The 16610-nt window shown below is 34.2% G+C and overlaps 1 protein-coding gene across 7 annotated transcripts in view; it reads left to right on the top strand.

Annotated features, from left to right (window-relative positions):
* LOC126746273 (ankyrin repeat domain-containing protein 29) overlaps positions 1-14115 on the top strand; it is a 54804-nt gene extending 40689 nt beyond the window's left edge. For 3 of the 7 annotated variants that reach the window (XM_050454437.1, XM_050454434.1, XM_050454436.1), the window contains exons 2-8: positions 4960-5070; positions 5162-5260; positions 5371-5469; positions 10060-10158; positions 10219-10416; positions 10468-10563; positions 10617-14115. In XM_050454437.1, the coding sequence (XP_050310394.1) occupies positions 5020-5070; positions 5162-5260; positions 5371-5469; positions 10060-10158; positions 10219-10416; positions 10468-10563; positions 10617-10802 (828 nt within the window). In that variant the 5' untranslated portion in view covers positions 4960-5019 and the 3' untranslated portion in view covers positions 10803-14115. The remainder of the gene's footprint in view (positions 1-4959; positions 5071-5161; positions 5261-5370; positions 5470-10059; positions 10159-10218; positions 10417-10467; positions 10564-10616) is intronic. The other 4 variants (XR_007663852.1, XR_007663849.1, XR_007663851.1 and 1 more) reach the window with 4 other exon arrangements.
* Positions 14116-16610: the final 2495 nt, after the last annotated feature.

The raw sequence follows: 16610 nt of genomic DNA, 5'->3' as shown, positions 1-16610 counted from the left end.
GGCAATTGATGGAAGTTGATGAATTTAAATCAGACAGCTTCATTCCAATTTGTGGTAAACCTAGGGTTTTAATCTTAGACCATTTTTTTCAATCTATTTGATAATGATCTTGGTAATCATATTCCCTGCCACAGGTTAGCCACGCCGACGATTTGAAACAAATTTTAGAGAATTGCCGCTGTTGAGGACCAAAATTTGTTGCAGCAGAATCTTAACTTTGTATGGGTCTGGTGTATGACTAACCAACTTAAATGTGACAAACTGCTGTGTTTACTTTATAGTATCACTATAAAATTGATGAAGTACCAACTTTAAAAAAAAATCCAAAATTTCAGATCTTGGCGTTATATTTGATAGCGAACTCACATTTTTTTCCCATATCGAGAAAATTATCTTGGAGGCTTCCAGAAGGTTGGGTTTTGTAAATTTTCAATGTAGTCGTTTTGTATTTATTGAATAAAACATTACTAAAAATTAAACTTAAAAGTAACATTTTATTTTGCTTTCCTATTGTTTAAATTATTAGTTAAGATTTTTAATATCTTATTAACTGTTTATTTTTCAACCTTAATTATAGAATTTTTGATTTTTTTAAAATGCATTCCATTCTATCGAAGAATCAGTATGGCTTTGTTCTACTCAGATCGATAGATATAATCCGGTAGATTATATTGTAGAACTTGTAGATAATAACTAGCCACAAAGTGGCAGCCTTTTATTTTGACCTGTCAAAAACATTTGATATGATAAATCATGATATGTTGCTTAATAGGCCCAGATCGCTTCGCTTGAGGGATGTATCCCCATCGTTGATAGATAGTTATTTAGAGCCGCAAATACAAATTGTGAATATAATGCTGGATGGGCAATCATATTTTTGAGAGCCAAAGGTGGTGGAGAAGGTTGTTCCTTAGGGATCTGATCAGTATGCTAACAACACATCGATTATACTGTCTGATCTGTCCATTGGATGTATGTACAGTCAGAGATATGCAAAATTGGTATACTGGTAATTTGATAAAACAGTTCAGTAAGACTAAAACAGCCTCAGCAGCCAGATATCAGCAAAGTGCTTTAAATTCCTGGGGGTGCACCTTGATCCCTTGCCAAGCTGGACTGAGCATTGTGGGACACCTTATTTCGGGACTGAATAGTAAATGTGCCCTAATAATAAATAAAATAAATAAATATGCCTTTATATTACGGAAATAAAAAATTACAATAACAATTATAAATGCGGCCATCTAACCGCACACTTAAAAATAGTACTTCAAAATAATATATATATTTGGAAGGTGAGTAGCCAAACGGAAATGGTGAATAGGTGAGGTTCCTGGCTTTTTAAAACGCATAGTATTTTTTTGTTTTTCCTCAAATTTAAGGAGTAACATAATTTTACTTTTTTTATTAGATTTTCCCCGTTTTTTTACTTTAACCTTCAAGTTTTTTTTTTTAATTTTTGGCCAAAATGGCGCACAATCAATTTTATTTTAAAGACTAATGTTGTCTCATTCAGATTTAGGTAAAAACTGAGAAAAATATTTAAAGAGAAACTAATAGTGGAGTAACAAACTTCCTCAAATCAATAGAAAAAAAATGTTACGTGCAACTTTACAATGGAAAAAATAGTAATTAAAAAAGTTATGTGGTTTTAAAATGTGTTAAAAAACTTCTCTAATTAATATTTTTTCTAACGATATACCACATGTAACAAAAATAATTAGGTAACTTACGAAAAACAAATAAGTTTGTCTTCAAGGACGCGTGAACCAATTTCTTGAAAGCAACCTAATTGAGCAGGTATAAACTTATAACCTCTTTCTAACACAGCTAAACCTGTTACGCTATGATCTCCTTTATCATTCGGCGACACTTCCTTTGTGCACCGCTACCTTAAACTGTTACCTGTCACTAACCATAATACGAGTATTATTTATTCGAGACTTATCTTTCTCGGCTACTTCACGTATTTTTAACTCCGCTCTACGCATATTATTTTTGTTGTTCATTTTCGTTAACTTTGTTTTATTGTTACTGTTGCCTACTATGGCAAATCCCTTTACAAACAAGGAGTACGCCGATATCTTAATGGCATATGGTAGAGCTGATGGAAATGGACGAGAAGCAAAAAGAATTTACCAAGAGCGTTTTCCCAATAGACGCCAACATAATCGTCATACATTTGAAACGACCTTTAGACGCTTTAGAGAAACTGAACTGGTAGTCTAAATAGCCGTGAACCTGGAGTTCACAGACAACGTAATGCTGCTGATGACGAACGAATTCTGAAAGCTTTTGAACAAGATCCCACAACGAGCATCCGGACTGTAGCTGCCAATCTAAACCTAAGTGTATGGAAGGTCTGGTCTGTTCTTCATGCCAACGGAAAGCATCCCTTTCCTTACACTCCCGTGCAAGATCTTGAAGAAAACGACTACCAAAGACGCATTCAGTTTTGCCGCCTCCTGCTACATATGGACGTGAATAACCGCGATTTCTTGAAAATTATGAAATTACCAAATTTCATAAGTTGCATTATTGGGCCCCAAAAGAAGAATTCCTAATTGGTAATACCCTTATTGGTCCACATTATTTACCGGATTGGCAGAGATGGCTCTATCCCATGGCCTGCAAGATCACCGGACTTGACGCCGCTTGATTTTTACGTCTGGGGCCGTGCAAAAGAACTTGTGTATTTTATACCTATAAATACAAGAGAACAATTGATAGGAAAAATTAATGACGTTTTTGTAATAATGAGACGGGAACTAACATTACAGTATACCACAAGAGAAATCAGAAAGCGATGTTACGCGTGTATTAGAAATAATGGCCATCAATTTGAGCAAGACATAGGTAAACGATTTGAAGTAAAAAATTATGTGTTCTTTAATCAACCTGTAAATGAAAGGGTCATGGAAACGAAAGGGCACAATAGGTTTAGCTTTTTTAGAATGGTGCAAGAGATACCTAATTATTTTTGTTACATGTGGCACATCGTTAGAAAGACTATTAACTAGAGAAGTTTTTTAAACACATTTTAAAACCACACTATTTTTTTTATTATTATTTTTTCCTTTGTAAATTTGACGTAACATTTTTTTTCTATTGATTTGAGGAAGTTTGTTACTCCACTATTAGTTTCTCTTTAAATATTTTTCTCAGTTATTACCTAAATCTGAATGAGACAACATCTCGTCTTTAAAATAAAATTAATTATACGCCATTTTGGCCAAAAATTAAAAAAAAAATTTAAGGTTAAAGTAAAAAAAACGGGGAAAATCTAATAAAAAAAGGAAAAAATAGATTACTCCTTAAATTTGAGGAAAAACAAAGAAAATACTATGCGTTTTAAATAGCCAGTAACCTCACCTATTCACCATTTCCGTTTGGCTACTCACCTTCCAAACACGGATCTCTTCAAAAAGTTATCTTACATTTTTTCTGTAAAATGTACAGGGAAGCCAATAATTGACCCCCTTAAAATTTACATGGGATTTCCTTTTTTTCCGCTCGGCGACGCACCACCCAGTATACTTTAAAGGACTTACTCTAGCCCAGATGCAAAAGCTCCAATCAGACATGTATCACGATTCTCTACTATTAGGTACCAGAGCATCCCATACTATAGCACGCAAACTCATAAGTAACTGCTTTTTGGCTTCTTCATGGCAGGGCAACTAGAGATCCAAAGAAAAGAGAGAGAAGAAAAACAACATAAAGGGTCATGAAAAGAAGCAAACAACCAGTTTGGGTCATCGGCTATAGTATCGCTAGTTTTGGAGGCAAAATACAGAATCCACACTATGGAAGCACATGCTACCTGCGTGATATGGTCTTAACCAGAGTCAATATGGCTTCAAAGAAAGAAAACTAGCACGGAGAGTTAAATGGTAAAAGAATAAGTTTATCGGGAATCTCTGTAAGATGGGAAGCAGAAGAAGAGAATGCAGTACGTGCCGACACATGTTTCTACTTTTTGGCTTTTTCAGGGTGGCGAACCCAGAAAACCAAAAGAAATAGATAGGAAAAAACACAAAATTGATCATGAATAGGATCGAACAAGGAACAACCAATTTGTTTAATCAGCGCGAGAACCTATAGCTAACCCTAGAAAAAATATGGCATCTTAAAAGCTTAACCTACCTATGTGATTCGTCATTAACCTGAGTAATATAGTTTCTAGGAAAGAAAGCTAGCACGGACAGTTAACCGTTAAAGGATAGGTTTATCAGGATGGTACTTCGTAAGATGGGAAGCAGAAGAAGTAAAGGTGATACCTGCCGACACGTATTTCTGCTTTTTGGATTCTTCAGAACAAGGCAACCAGAAAACAAAAGGAAAGAGATATGAAATATTTTTAATACTACTATTATTATTATTATTATTATTATTATTATTATTATTATTATTATTATTATTATTATTATTATTATTATTATTATTATTATTATTCCGTCTACGTTGGCATAGAGCACGTGCCTAAATCGATTCATGCGTTAAGTGTATGATTAATTAAATATTTTTGTGGCATCAAATACATTAATGTAGGTTAAACTTATTCAATTTAAATAAAACCGATACTCAACATCCATGAGATTTGTAAGCTGCCCCTATTCTCAGGTCAGAATACTCGTCATCCATGCAGTTTGTCTGAGAGTACTTTCTCGAGTTCACTAAAAATTGCAAAGGGACTTCGCATTTGGGCTACAGGAATTTGCAATTTCAGTTTTGAAATATTTTATTTGTCTTTGAGACGATTAATAAAAGACAAACAAATAACAATTTTTTATATGAATGATTTGTAATTTTCTAAATTAATGCTTGAAAATAGTTTATTATTTTTTATTGGTTTATGATAAGAGATGATTAATTTATGATGAGTGAAATACCTAAAATTATTAAAATTAGAAATAATAACTCAATTAAATTAAATAAATGATTGTATTTAATTTTCAGAAAGAATCTCCATTCGATATCCAACTTCACTTGGCTGCTTTGAATGGGAATCTACCTTTAATGACAAGAATACTGGACAGCGGTCGTGTTTATGTTGACTCTAAAGATAAAGTGAGTGCATTTACTTAGCATACATAGCATAAGATAACATATAGCATAGATATACAAGGAATGTATAAAAAAAATAATTGTATATTTTTAGGAAGGTACCACACCTTTAATTTTGGCGGCTGCTAATGGACATTTCGAATGCGTTAAAGAACTGATAGATCAAGGGGCTGACCCTTCAGCGAAGAGAAATGTAAATAGTTAAAAGTTTTTTTTAATATTATCAAGTCATGCGTTTTTTCATAATTTATCATTTGTAAAGATATGAATGTTTATATCAATAAATGCTTGTATTTTTCCTAGACTGGTACTACTGCTCTATTTTTTGCAGCCCAAGGAGGATATTTGGATACAGTACGTTTTCTTATTGACAATGGAGCTTCTGTAGATAGTCCAAGTTGTGTAAGTAAAAATTAATAATCATATATTGCAACCTCCTAAACATCACTTGTAAAGGGTAGGTGGGTGCAAAAAAGCGCAAGAAGAGGACGTGTCGATTTTGCAATAATGCGATTTTGTAAATTATAAATGTCTTAATGAGAAACTTTGGAAATTATATTCAAGTGCCATAAAATTCTGATTTTTTTATAGCACTTTCATATTGACCTATTGGTCTTACGTGGCTGTTTTAAATTCTCATTTTTATTAATACACAATAGTTAAAGTTTGAAGGTTGAAGTTACTAATAAAAGTGCTAGAGGTATATTCTTGATATCGCGAGGATTAAAATGGACGAAACTGTAATTTTGTCTTTTGCTGATGGTTTTTTATTGCACTATTAACTGCTTCTTAATTAATCGCCTAATTCTGTTTTTTACACTTTATGAAAAGTTCGGTATAAATACTTTTTAATTTTTCTTAGGTCCAGTATGTCTCGGTATTTATATCAAGGAGATTATGCTGCTGCCCTCTATCATCTGTACCCTTCTTCACCAGTTCAATGTAAATGTCAACTTATATTTTCCGATCAGGCATTACGACAGCATACATCAATGATCTAGAATAAGCGAGGAACTCAAAATAAAAATAAATGACACCTCTATTATAATAACTATACTCTATTTCAGAAGTGTGTAGAGCAATAAAACCTCATAAGGTATGCAAAAGTGGTACCTGGTGATCCACCAATATTTTATGCCACTACCTTAGTTGGGTATTAGTTTCAATGTAAAATTCTTTCTTTTCGTTGATTGCAGGTAGTGCCACCCGGTTTTGGGTCAATTTATGAGTTTTGCCCAAAGGATCGACTGTCTGATCGATGAGGTTGTCAAGATCCCTCTTTGTCCTCTTGCTTAATTACATGCTGGACTGCTTTTCGCCAATTCTCTGGTGTCGCTTCCGTAATGGCTTGATCAAACAGTAGCTTAACATCTTTCATTTTAAAAGTCGTGTTTTGTCTTGCTACAAATCCTTTTACCTGCGCCCATATCAGTTCTATAGGATTTAGTTCGCAATGATATGGCGGTAAGCGCAGTACAGTTATATTATATTTTTCGGCTATATCTTCCACGGCGTATTTCATGAAACGAGTTTTGTGTAAGTTTGCTATTGCCAGCAGTTCTTTTTTTATCAAATTTGCTTCAAACGAAATACCCTTTGCAGTCAGCCAATTGATAATTTCTGCTTGGCGAGCACTGGTTATATTTTTGTCTTGCCACATTTTTTGGACTATATAACCTTCGTTAATCCACGTCTCATCAAGATAAAAAACTTTCTTTTGCTCCCTGCGGTACTGCTTGATACTTCTCAAGTATTGTCGTCTCCAACAAACAATTTCGTCGCTCTCCAGTAAAAGTGCTTTGCGGTTATGCTTTTCCCAGGCAAAATCCATATTTTTTAAAGTTTTCCATAAAAGTTTTCTACTTATCAACGGAATACTGTCATCTCGGCCAAGCTCCATTAAAATTTTGTCTAGGGTGGGTATTTCCTTTTTAAAATAAAAAGAGTGAACTTTTCTTCGAATTATACATTTAGCATTTGCATCAAGGACTTTTGTAGGTCGTCCTGGCTTTTGCTTGGGAGATTCCACTTGACCTGCTACTTTTCTTTCCCGCAACAATTTGAAAATGGTGGACTTTCCAATTCCACTCATTCGAGAACATTTTTCAACAATTTCTTGCACAGTAAAACTAGGGTAATCGGGTTTTATGCAATCATGTACATTTACAATAATAACTTTTTCACTCAGCGATAGTGGAGAATTTTTAGTACATCTTTTCGTTAAACTGAATACCTCCATTTTTTAAATATTGGGATAATAATATTGTGATTACACTACAGCGTAGCAGTGACTACTAACGTTTAAAAAATGATTTAAAAGTATTTATAGTCTGTATATATTACCTGACCCCATTTTTGCATGTTACAAAGCGTTAAAAGATAGGTACCTATACAAAAGGATTAAAAGTATTTATTTAGTATTTAATCTCTTTCAAAATAAAGGCATTTAATCCATGAAAATTAAATTCATAAATATTATAAGTACCTGCGCCTATGAACTACCACGAAATGTAGCCAAACAGAACGGAATTCCCCAGTTTATTGCTCTATACACTTCTGAAATAGAGTATAATACTTCGAAATCCTTAGGTCTTATTATTGATTCTGATCTTCATGAGCATATAACCGTTAGATTAAAGAAAGTTAACATAAACTTATCTATAACCAAAGAAAAGTCTTAGGTCAAGACTTAAAAAAGCATCTTTGTGGTTCTTTAGTGTTATCCAATTTCAACCATTGTGATATCGTGTATGAACCATGCTTAGATCGAGTCGACTCTCGTAGAATTCAAAAAGTGCAAAATGCATGCCTTCGTCTTATTTTTGGAATTCGTCGCCGAAATCATATAACTCATAAGCTTAAGGATATAGGATGGTTAAATATGTTCAATCGTCGAAAATTACATTTGGCTTCTCTTAGTTACAAAGTTTTAAAATTAAAAATACCTTCATATTTATACAGTAAAGTCCAGTTTCAAATAAATACTCACCACCGACGCTTTAGATAATTACATCTACTAACTATTCCGCGACATAGAAAAGAACTTTTTAAAAGAAGTTTTTCATATAATCTCGCCAATATTATTAACTTATTAAATATTTCAACATTTGTCTTATTCTGTGCTACCTTTAAAAAATAAATTAAACAATTACTATTCTCTTGCCAGTAAGAAAGAAAAAAAAAAGAAAAATATATATATAATTATTTTTTTCATTCGTAATATATATGTATTTATCCTGACATTAATCCTTTTCCTCCCCTTTCTCGTTCCTTATCCCTTAATGCATTAAATATGTGTATAGGTATGTGCTTGCTTCATGCTGCTTGCATCTTCAACTTATATTATCTAACATTTTATTTCACTTTAAAGCGTCATTCTTATATTTTGTTAATAAGTATTTACTTGGGCCTAAAGAGTTTCTGGTATCGCCTGAAGGCTGCATCAACATGACCTTTTATTTTTCTATTTGGCCTTTTATTAATCATATTTGAAAATCTGTCATGAAAAATAATAAATTTTGTTTATTATTATTATTATTATTATTATTATTATTATTATTATTATTATTATTATTATTATTATTATATTCAAGCGTCCACATAGCATGTGCAATTTTAAATCATAGTAGCTATTGGTGTCATTCTATAGGCTCCCATAGTTAAAAGGCAAAAAAGACTTGCAAGTAGTATGATAAAGATCAACAACTTACATGGTGGGAGGATAAACATCAAACAGTGTACGACAAAAATGCATCCTATCGTCGCTTTCGTTCAATATATAATCTGAACAAATCTTCAGAGAAGTAGTGAGACAAATTTCAGACGGTATCAAATAGGACGGAGCGGTACTCAATAACATTAGAGATGTTGATGATACAAATATTATTGCAAATAACTACAATGAGTTTTAAAGACTTATGCAACACACCAAGTCAAAAATATGGCCTAGAGCTAAATACGACGCAAACTAAATGCATGTTCGTCATCCTTAGAATCACGGTCAACACAAAATGGGGTCATTCAACAGAAATAAGAACGCGAATTGAAAAAGTGCGAAACGCGTTTAACAGTATAAAAAAACGATTCACAAGCAAAATCCTAATTGAACTAAAATTAAGTCTGGTCAAGTGTTATGTCTTCCCAGTCTTGTTCTATGGAGCAGAGGCATGAACCACAATGGACGCAACCTTGAAGAAATTAGAATCCTTTGAGCTGTGGATATATCGCCGCTTTCTTCAGATATCCTGTACTGATCATAACGTGGAAGTGAGGCAGAAAATAGGAAAGATCAAAGAAATAATCTTCACCATAAAAAACAAACGGAAGCTTGAATACATCGGACATATCATGAGGCATACTAAACACCGCCTGCTACAGTTTATAGTCCAAGGAAGAGTTGATGACAGCAGGAGGAGACCGGGAAGAAGACACTCTTGGATGCCTACGTTATTGGTTCAGACTACATTGATCGAACTGTTCAGAGACGCCGTAAATAAAGTCAAAATAGCCCTATTAATAGCCAACGTCTAAAATTGATAAGGCCATAGCACAAGATAGGTCGAGCTTATGGGCAGAGTTTCATATTATACGACAGTTCTGAGCGCGCTGACGGTTTTCCTAACATGAGAGTTTCAATTTATCGTTTTATCCAGGGTAATCCCAAGATATTTTGCATATTTTTCTGCTTCTTGGATGGTTTAATAGATTTTCTCTCCAATAACTCCTATCTTGACTAGGATTTCCAGATCTTTATCTCCCATAGTCAAATGATGGTATGCAGGTCACCGATTAGTAGTGGCTTTGATACGGCTTTGAATACTCCCTTTATATCCATGAATGCAACAGCTAATTTTAATATTATATTATAAAAAAATAATATTGATTGTAAATAAAATAATATGATATTGATGCTTTTTGCTATACTTTTAAATGTATGTTTAAGCGCCTATGGCAAAGAGACATTGCAGCATAAATAAATCAAATATTTTTTAGGATGGAGGCAGACCACTATTTGTAACTTGCCAGGGCGGACATATAGGAGTAGTAAAAGAATTAGTTAATAGAGGTGCCAATGTGAATGCACAAATGAAGGTGAGTTTGTATAAGATTTTATAGATTGAAGTACCAAAAAAGCTAATCTCTATCTTTTAGGACAAAGCCACGCCTTTATTTATAGCAGCTCAAAATGGACATTACAACGTAGTGGTTTACCTGCTGGCACATGGAGCAGAACCTGAAATACGTCGCACAGACGGTGCTACACCGTTATGGATTGCAGCTCAAATGGGGCACGATCATATTGTTGCTTTGCTTTTGAAAGCCGGAGCTTTTGTTGATTCTGCGAGACATGTAAGACATACAAATAACAAATTCCTGTATATGTTCTCGTATGTATTGTAGGATGGCGCTACAGCCCTATTCAAAGCAGCTCATAAAGGACACATTGCTACTATTTCGGAATTGTTAAGATATCGACCTAGCTTGGGAATTCTACCTGTATGTAAAATTCACTTTAAAGAGATCAGTAGAGATAAAAATGTTTTTTCTAGAATGGTGAAAGTGCTCTACATGCAGCCGCTTTCTCAGGAAATCTCTCTGTATGTAAGCAGCTTATCCGCGCAGGCGCAAGGCCTAACCTTAAAAACCAGGATGGATTTAGTCCAATAGATATAGCCCAACAACAAGGACATAATATTGTTTATGAATATTTATCTGAAAAAGTGAAGAGCAGCTAGCCAAATTAATAAAGGGGAGATGTATAGTGATGGCCCTTTTGCTGTTAAAAGAATCCATTATAAGAGAAGGTATTTTGAAAAAAGTTAATATTTTAATATAGAGAATGCAATGTTTCCAAAAGGATGTCTGAAAATTTTATGATTTACTTTGGAGAAGTTAAAAAACTGCAATTATAAATTTAATAAAAATTAAATTTTAATTTTCGATTTGCAGTTGCCCTGTGGAACATTTTAATACGCTGTACGAAAACTGTAGACTCTAGTTAAAACAGCCGAATAAAATTTATCTGCGGGGCCGAAATTTGATTTCGCTGTCGGACGATTTTTTGGTTCATTTAAACTTTTAATAATTTAAAAATCCCTAAAATTTAGTGTGCTGCGTTAAATGAATGCATGCAACATAGGAGAACATAGGGACTGGATAAAGGTGGGAAATTTTTAACGCCTTGGAAAATGTTTCCAGGGTTTTCGGAATAAAATAATTGACATTCCCAAATCTGTTGTTTTTCTTGAATACGCAAAGAAAAACAACAGAAAAACTTTGCAACATGCGGATCATAAGAGCCAAATAAGGCTGATGTCGACTCTAGAGAGAAACACAACATCAACAATCTGTACCAGGTGGCAGATAGGATCAAAATGGCAGCAGAATCAAAGGTCTAATACCTAAATTCCTTGATATAAACGTATCTTTGGATATGAGGCATTGCATACATGACTGCTTAACTTAGGCAGTTAAGCTAAAATAAGCCTTATGTTAAAGAGGGAACGATAATGTTTCAACTATCTTCTAATTCCTCACTTGCGCCGGCCGCTGAGGGTGCAAATGTATTTTTGCGCCTTGAACACCGTACGTGACACGACTTATCGTCTAAAACGTTAACAATGTCAATTATCATTGTCTTCTCGTCTGCAACGCAAGAAATTGTAAAATGAAATACAGGGTGAGTATAAACAGTCCACCCTGAAAATCTTCAAAAATAAATTGTTTAAAGCCTAAAACGGTCGAACACGTCAAATTTAATATTAAGGTTGCATTTATTGACAGAAATTGCGTTTCTCTGACGTCATCCCTTCGCCTCTTTTTCAATTTTTTAAATGAATGTAGGAGTCGAGTGATACCTTGAGGGTACTTTTATTCTCTACATAGCCCTTTTTTTATTTTTGTATTTTATCATTTCGTTCTCAAGAAATATAAATAAATGTGAGTAGAAAAATAAACCTTATTTTAAATGAAAAAAAATCTAATTTAATATATGTTTTATTAAATGTTAAAAATGATCTCCTTTGACCTCCTACAAAAATACCGACGTATGCGCATATTATCGAACATTTTGGGCGTTATTAACTGACATTCGTTAACAATTCTATTTCGAAGATCTTCAAGGCAGTCAGGCATTGTGGCAAACACTTTGGTTTTTAGATGACCCCATAAAAACAATTCATCCTAGATCGAGAGCTCTAGCAGGTCATTTTACGGTACCTTTCCAGCCAATACATCATTCAGGAAATACGTCGTTTAAAAAATGACGAACGGCAGTAGCATAATGTGGTGGTACGCCAGCTTGTTGAAACATCAGTTCATTTTCTAGAAGGTTATTAGTTTGTTCAAGTATCTCAGGTACTCTGGGAGTTATGGCGTCCTGCAGAAGTGCCAAGTAATTTTCAGCATTAACATTTGTATTAATGAAAAAAGGTCCAACAATATGATCTCCAAGGATACCAGCCCATAGATTAAGTTTTTGAGGTCACTGCATGTGTGTTTTTCGAAATAAATGAGGATTAGTGTCGCGACAGTTGTGCCTATTGACTTTACCACGTTTATAAAAGGACCATTCGTTCGAGAAACAGATATTGCACAGCAAATTTCTCTCACGATTTAACTTATCACTAAAGTACTCACAAAACTGTACACGACGATCAAAAACATTTTCATTTACCTCATGTACTAGTTTTATTTTGTAGGCATGATATTTGTGTAATTATGAAATTTTGTTAACGGTATTTTTAGACACGCCAGATGCGGCAGCAATTTTTCGAGCAGATGTGTTAGGTTCCATCTCAACACAACCTAACACTACAATTTCTTCCACTTCATTTAACACTGGATGGCGAACTCAATTTTTTCTGTTTTGCACTGACCCTATTTCTTGAAACTGTCTTATCAAATTCATTACATAAGGATGGAAAGGATGGAATGGAAGAAGGATTACATAAGAGCCTAGAAGAATTAAGTATCACAGAGGATCATAGGAAATCCGTACAGAACCCTAGTTAAGCTATCATGAGAAAAGAAAATTTCTCTTTATCTCTAAGTCCTATTCCTAACAAGAATTATATTGCTAACATTAACGTCCCCCTCGGCAGCTAATTTTTATTCGACTAGACAAATCTATAGTTTTTTTAACGCTAATTTGAATCTCTTTCTCTTTTAGGAAAAGAATGTAAGATTGATGATAATAACTAATTTTTTTGAATTACTCTTTGAGCAACTTTCGAAAATGGAATAAACCCTTATTTATTATTTAAATATGTGAAGTAAATTAGGATATTAACAACTTATACAGCATAAGGAGATGTTATTCGTCACAATATTATGTGTATTTGTTATTTAATAATAATAATAATATCAGTATTAAAATAAAACACAAGTCTTCCAGTTTTTCGCTGGATTAGGGGCTTCCATATTTATTTTATGGTTGTCTCATATTTTATGCTAAACAATTTTATATACCGGCCATGCAAATTTCTTTTTTGGGTGTCAAGAAAATAATGCTTTAACATGCAACATAAATTCATAGGTAAGGCGTTAAGAAAAAGAGAGAACAACATTGTATTCTTTACCGCTGAGAAGGGAAATGTAATACTTGTCGCAGGTATCGTAAACTCTACATTCTATCTGTGTTGCACTATAGCGAAAAGATATCGTTCTCTGTTCATCTTGCGACTTAGATTTGTTATTGTAAGTGAACACATAATTTTGGCATCTAAGAAATTAGTTGGCCTGGCCGGTATAGAGAGAATTAAATAGCTTTACATGCCGTGCCTTAATTTTTTTTTGTAAACCGTTTTATTCGTAAAAGTTATATACATTTTTGCATATCATTAATTTTAATACAAAAAGTACATTATTCATTAGTTTAAGCCAGTATTTGGATTTGCAAAAAATAACAATATTACAATTAACCATTTGTTATTTTATTGAGACAGTTTTAGTAGATATTATACCAGATATATTAGTTGAATATGTAATGTTTTTGTTAAGTGTTATATACTTTTAGGAGTGTTTTAATAAAATTGTTAAGAACTTAAATATATAGTTTTATTTGATATAAGACTGGTTTCTTTGATATTATAAGTATTGACGCTTTATATTTTGATGCCTAGTAGTTTATTTGGTTCGAATTGGTCTTGGTCACACTCTTTTTGAAATTTTTAAGAGTATCCACTGTAAAAACGTAAATATACAGTAGATGCTCTTTATCAACATTAATTCTACGTTATATATGATATATAGTCTATATGAACTTAAGTCAATTTTAATATAAAGAAGTTATACGATGATGTACCAGCTCATTTTCCGTTAGCGGTGAGGAATCATCTGAACCAAGTTTTTGAGAGGCGTTGTATAGGACGTGATGGTTCACGAGATTGGCCAGAAAGATCACCAGATTTTAATCCAGTAGATGTCCACTTCTGAGGCCACTTGACTAAAACTTTGGTTTACTCAGTGCCAATTAGTCTTGAAGAGCAACTACAGCAACGCATTATTGACTGTCGCAAATTCGTACAAAACCAAGGATATTCCATAGGGTACGCAGATCGGGAAAAAGAGGAGCAGATGTCTGCATTGAAATGAATAGCACTTACTTTGAACATTTACTATGAATGAATTATGGAATCCATTATTTTAATAAAGAATTTTGGTATAAAAGGACTGCCATACTGCAAGTCCTGTTCCTGTCAAGAATGCGGTCTTTTCCTAATCTTCTTGGTGCATCTTTACTTGCCAGTATCCATTCTTCAGATCGAGTATTGAATACCATTGTGAACCTAATAGCATATCCAGGGTGTCGTTAATTCGTGGTAGGTGATAACTGTCTTTCTTGGTAATGTCATTCAATGGGCGATAGTCTACACAAAATCTGGTAGATCCGTCCTTTTTCTTTACTAGTACAACTGGAGATGTCCAAGAACTATGGGAAGGTTCTATCACTTCTTGTGTTCTCATTTCTGAAAGCATTGAGGAAACTTCACCTTGTTTAGCTATCGGCATCCTTCGAGGTGCTTGTTTTATCGGACCATCGTCTCCAGTGTTAGTTCGATTCTGCACTAACTCGGTAGGTACTTCCCCGGGTCATTATGGTGCAAGGAAAACACATCTTGATTTTCTTCAAGAAGACGTCACAATTTACTACACTGGTCCAAGGTTAAATTGGCAGAAAATTCTTCAAAAAGGTTTTGTAAACATATAGGAAAAGAACTGCTTGAATGACGACTTCTATAAGCATTTTTCACGACTGCCGCTACTTCAGAGCATACGCCAATATTCTCTCGTGTTAATCATATCCTTTCAACTTTACCATTCGAACTAAAACAGTAGATTTTTTCTCGGTGGATAACGTCTTTGCTAAAAGAATTCCTTGACCGTATACTTTCAGTTATCCATGGGCTCAATTAAAACACCTTCTCCATCTTTTCCTGAAGTTGTGGCATTAACCACCATCTCTGAGTTAGCTGGTATGGTAATATCCTGAGATAACTTAACGACTCGAGCATTGCCAATATCTTCATGTAGATACTGCATAAGGATCTCTACAGTTCTCGTCTTCAATATGCGGTTAAGTACATTCATTTTAAACTGCTGAGCATTCATAACATCTAATCATAATTATAACATCATCCATAATTTCTGCTACTAATAATTGCTGCTGGAATGTTCTTAAGTCAATGGTGACTTTAGCCTTATGTAATCCAATAATCAGGATCCTTTTCCATTCGCTGACTCAAGGATTAAATTCTACAGTGAGATACGATGTTCGGCTTCACGATAGTATGACTGGATCCTGTATCCACCACCATCGCACACTTATGGCCGCATATTTTTCCCGGTTTATTTTTATATGTGGAGCTTGTTAGCACCTAGCTAGTTTGCTCCTAATAAAGTTTTCCTAGATGCTTGGGTCTGTCAAGGGCTTAGGGCATTGATATCGAAGGTGCCCTTACTCCTCATTACAATTCCAACAGCGGAATAGTATCTAGTTGCTTGAAAGACTGTCTCATACTCCAGCCCATGGGCCAAAGCATTGAAACTTCCAGAAATAATTTTATAATGAGCCATCCTTAGGGCATGGTTAGTATCTGGATCTCGAACCCCGTCTGAAGGGTAAAAGTTTTACTAATCAAGCAACATCAGCCTCCAACTGTTGGAGTCCTACCTCGGGTTATTGTCTCCTAGATTTCAGTTCATTCCTGGTACATTTATTGTAGATGGGCTTCACTGTATCTTATCTCTCAGGTGCGTACGTCAAAATTGAGCTGATCCTTAGATGGCACCATTTTTAGTATTTGTGTAGCTTCTCCTCTAAGGCATAGCTTAAGATTGATTGCCTTTTCTTCGTTATCCCAGCGATTTCGCTAGCAGCGGTCTCAAACTGATTCGAGTAGGTACTCCATGCTTCTTTGCCCTCGAACTTTGGTGGCTTCAATTTCATCATTGTTTGCATTCCAGGATCGCGATGAAGAGGTGCACGCTTTACTTTCAGCTGCAGCTCTTCTTCCACTGTTGCTTCGAAATTAATTGTTTCT

The sequence above is a fragment of the Anthonomus grandis genome, chromosome 17, assembly GCF_022605725.1.
Source record: "Anthonomus grandis grandis chromosome 17, icAntGran1.3, whole genome shotgun sequence".
In the NCBI taxonomy this organism is placed as follows: Eukaryota; Metazoa; Arthropoda; class Insecta; order Coleoptera; family Curculionidae; genus Anthonomus; species Anthonomus grandis.
Note: the sequence above shows the minus strand (reverse complement) of the source record. Positions and strands in the feature narration are given on the sequence as shown.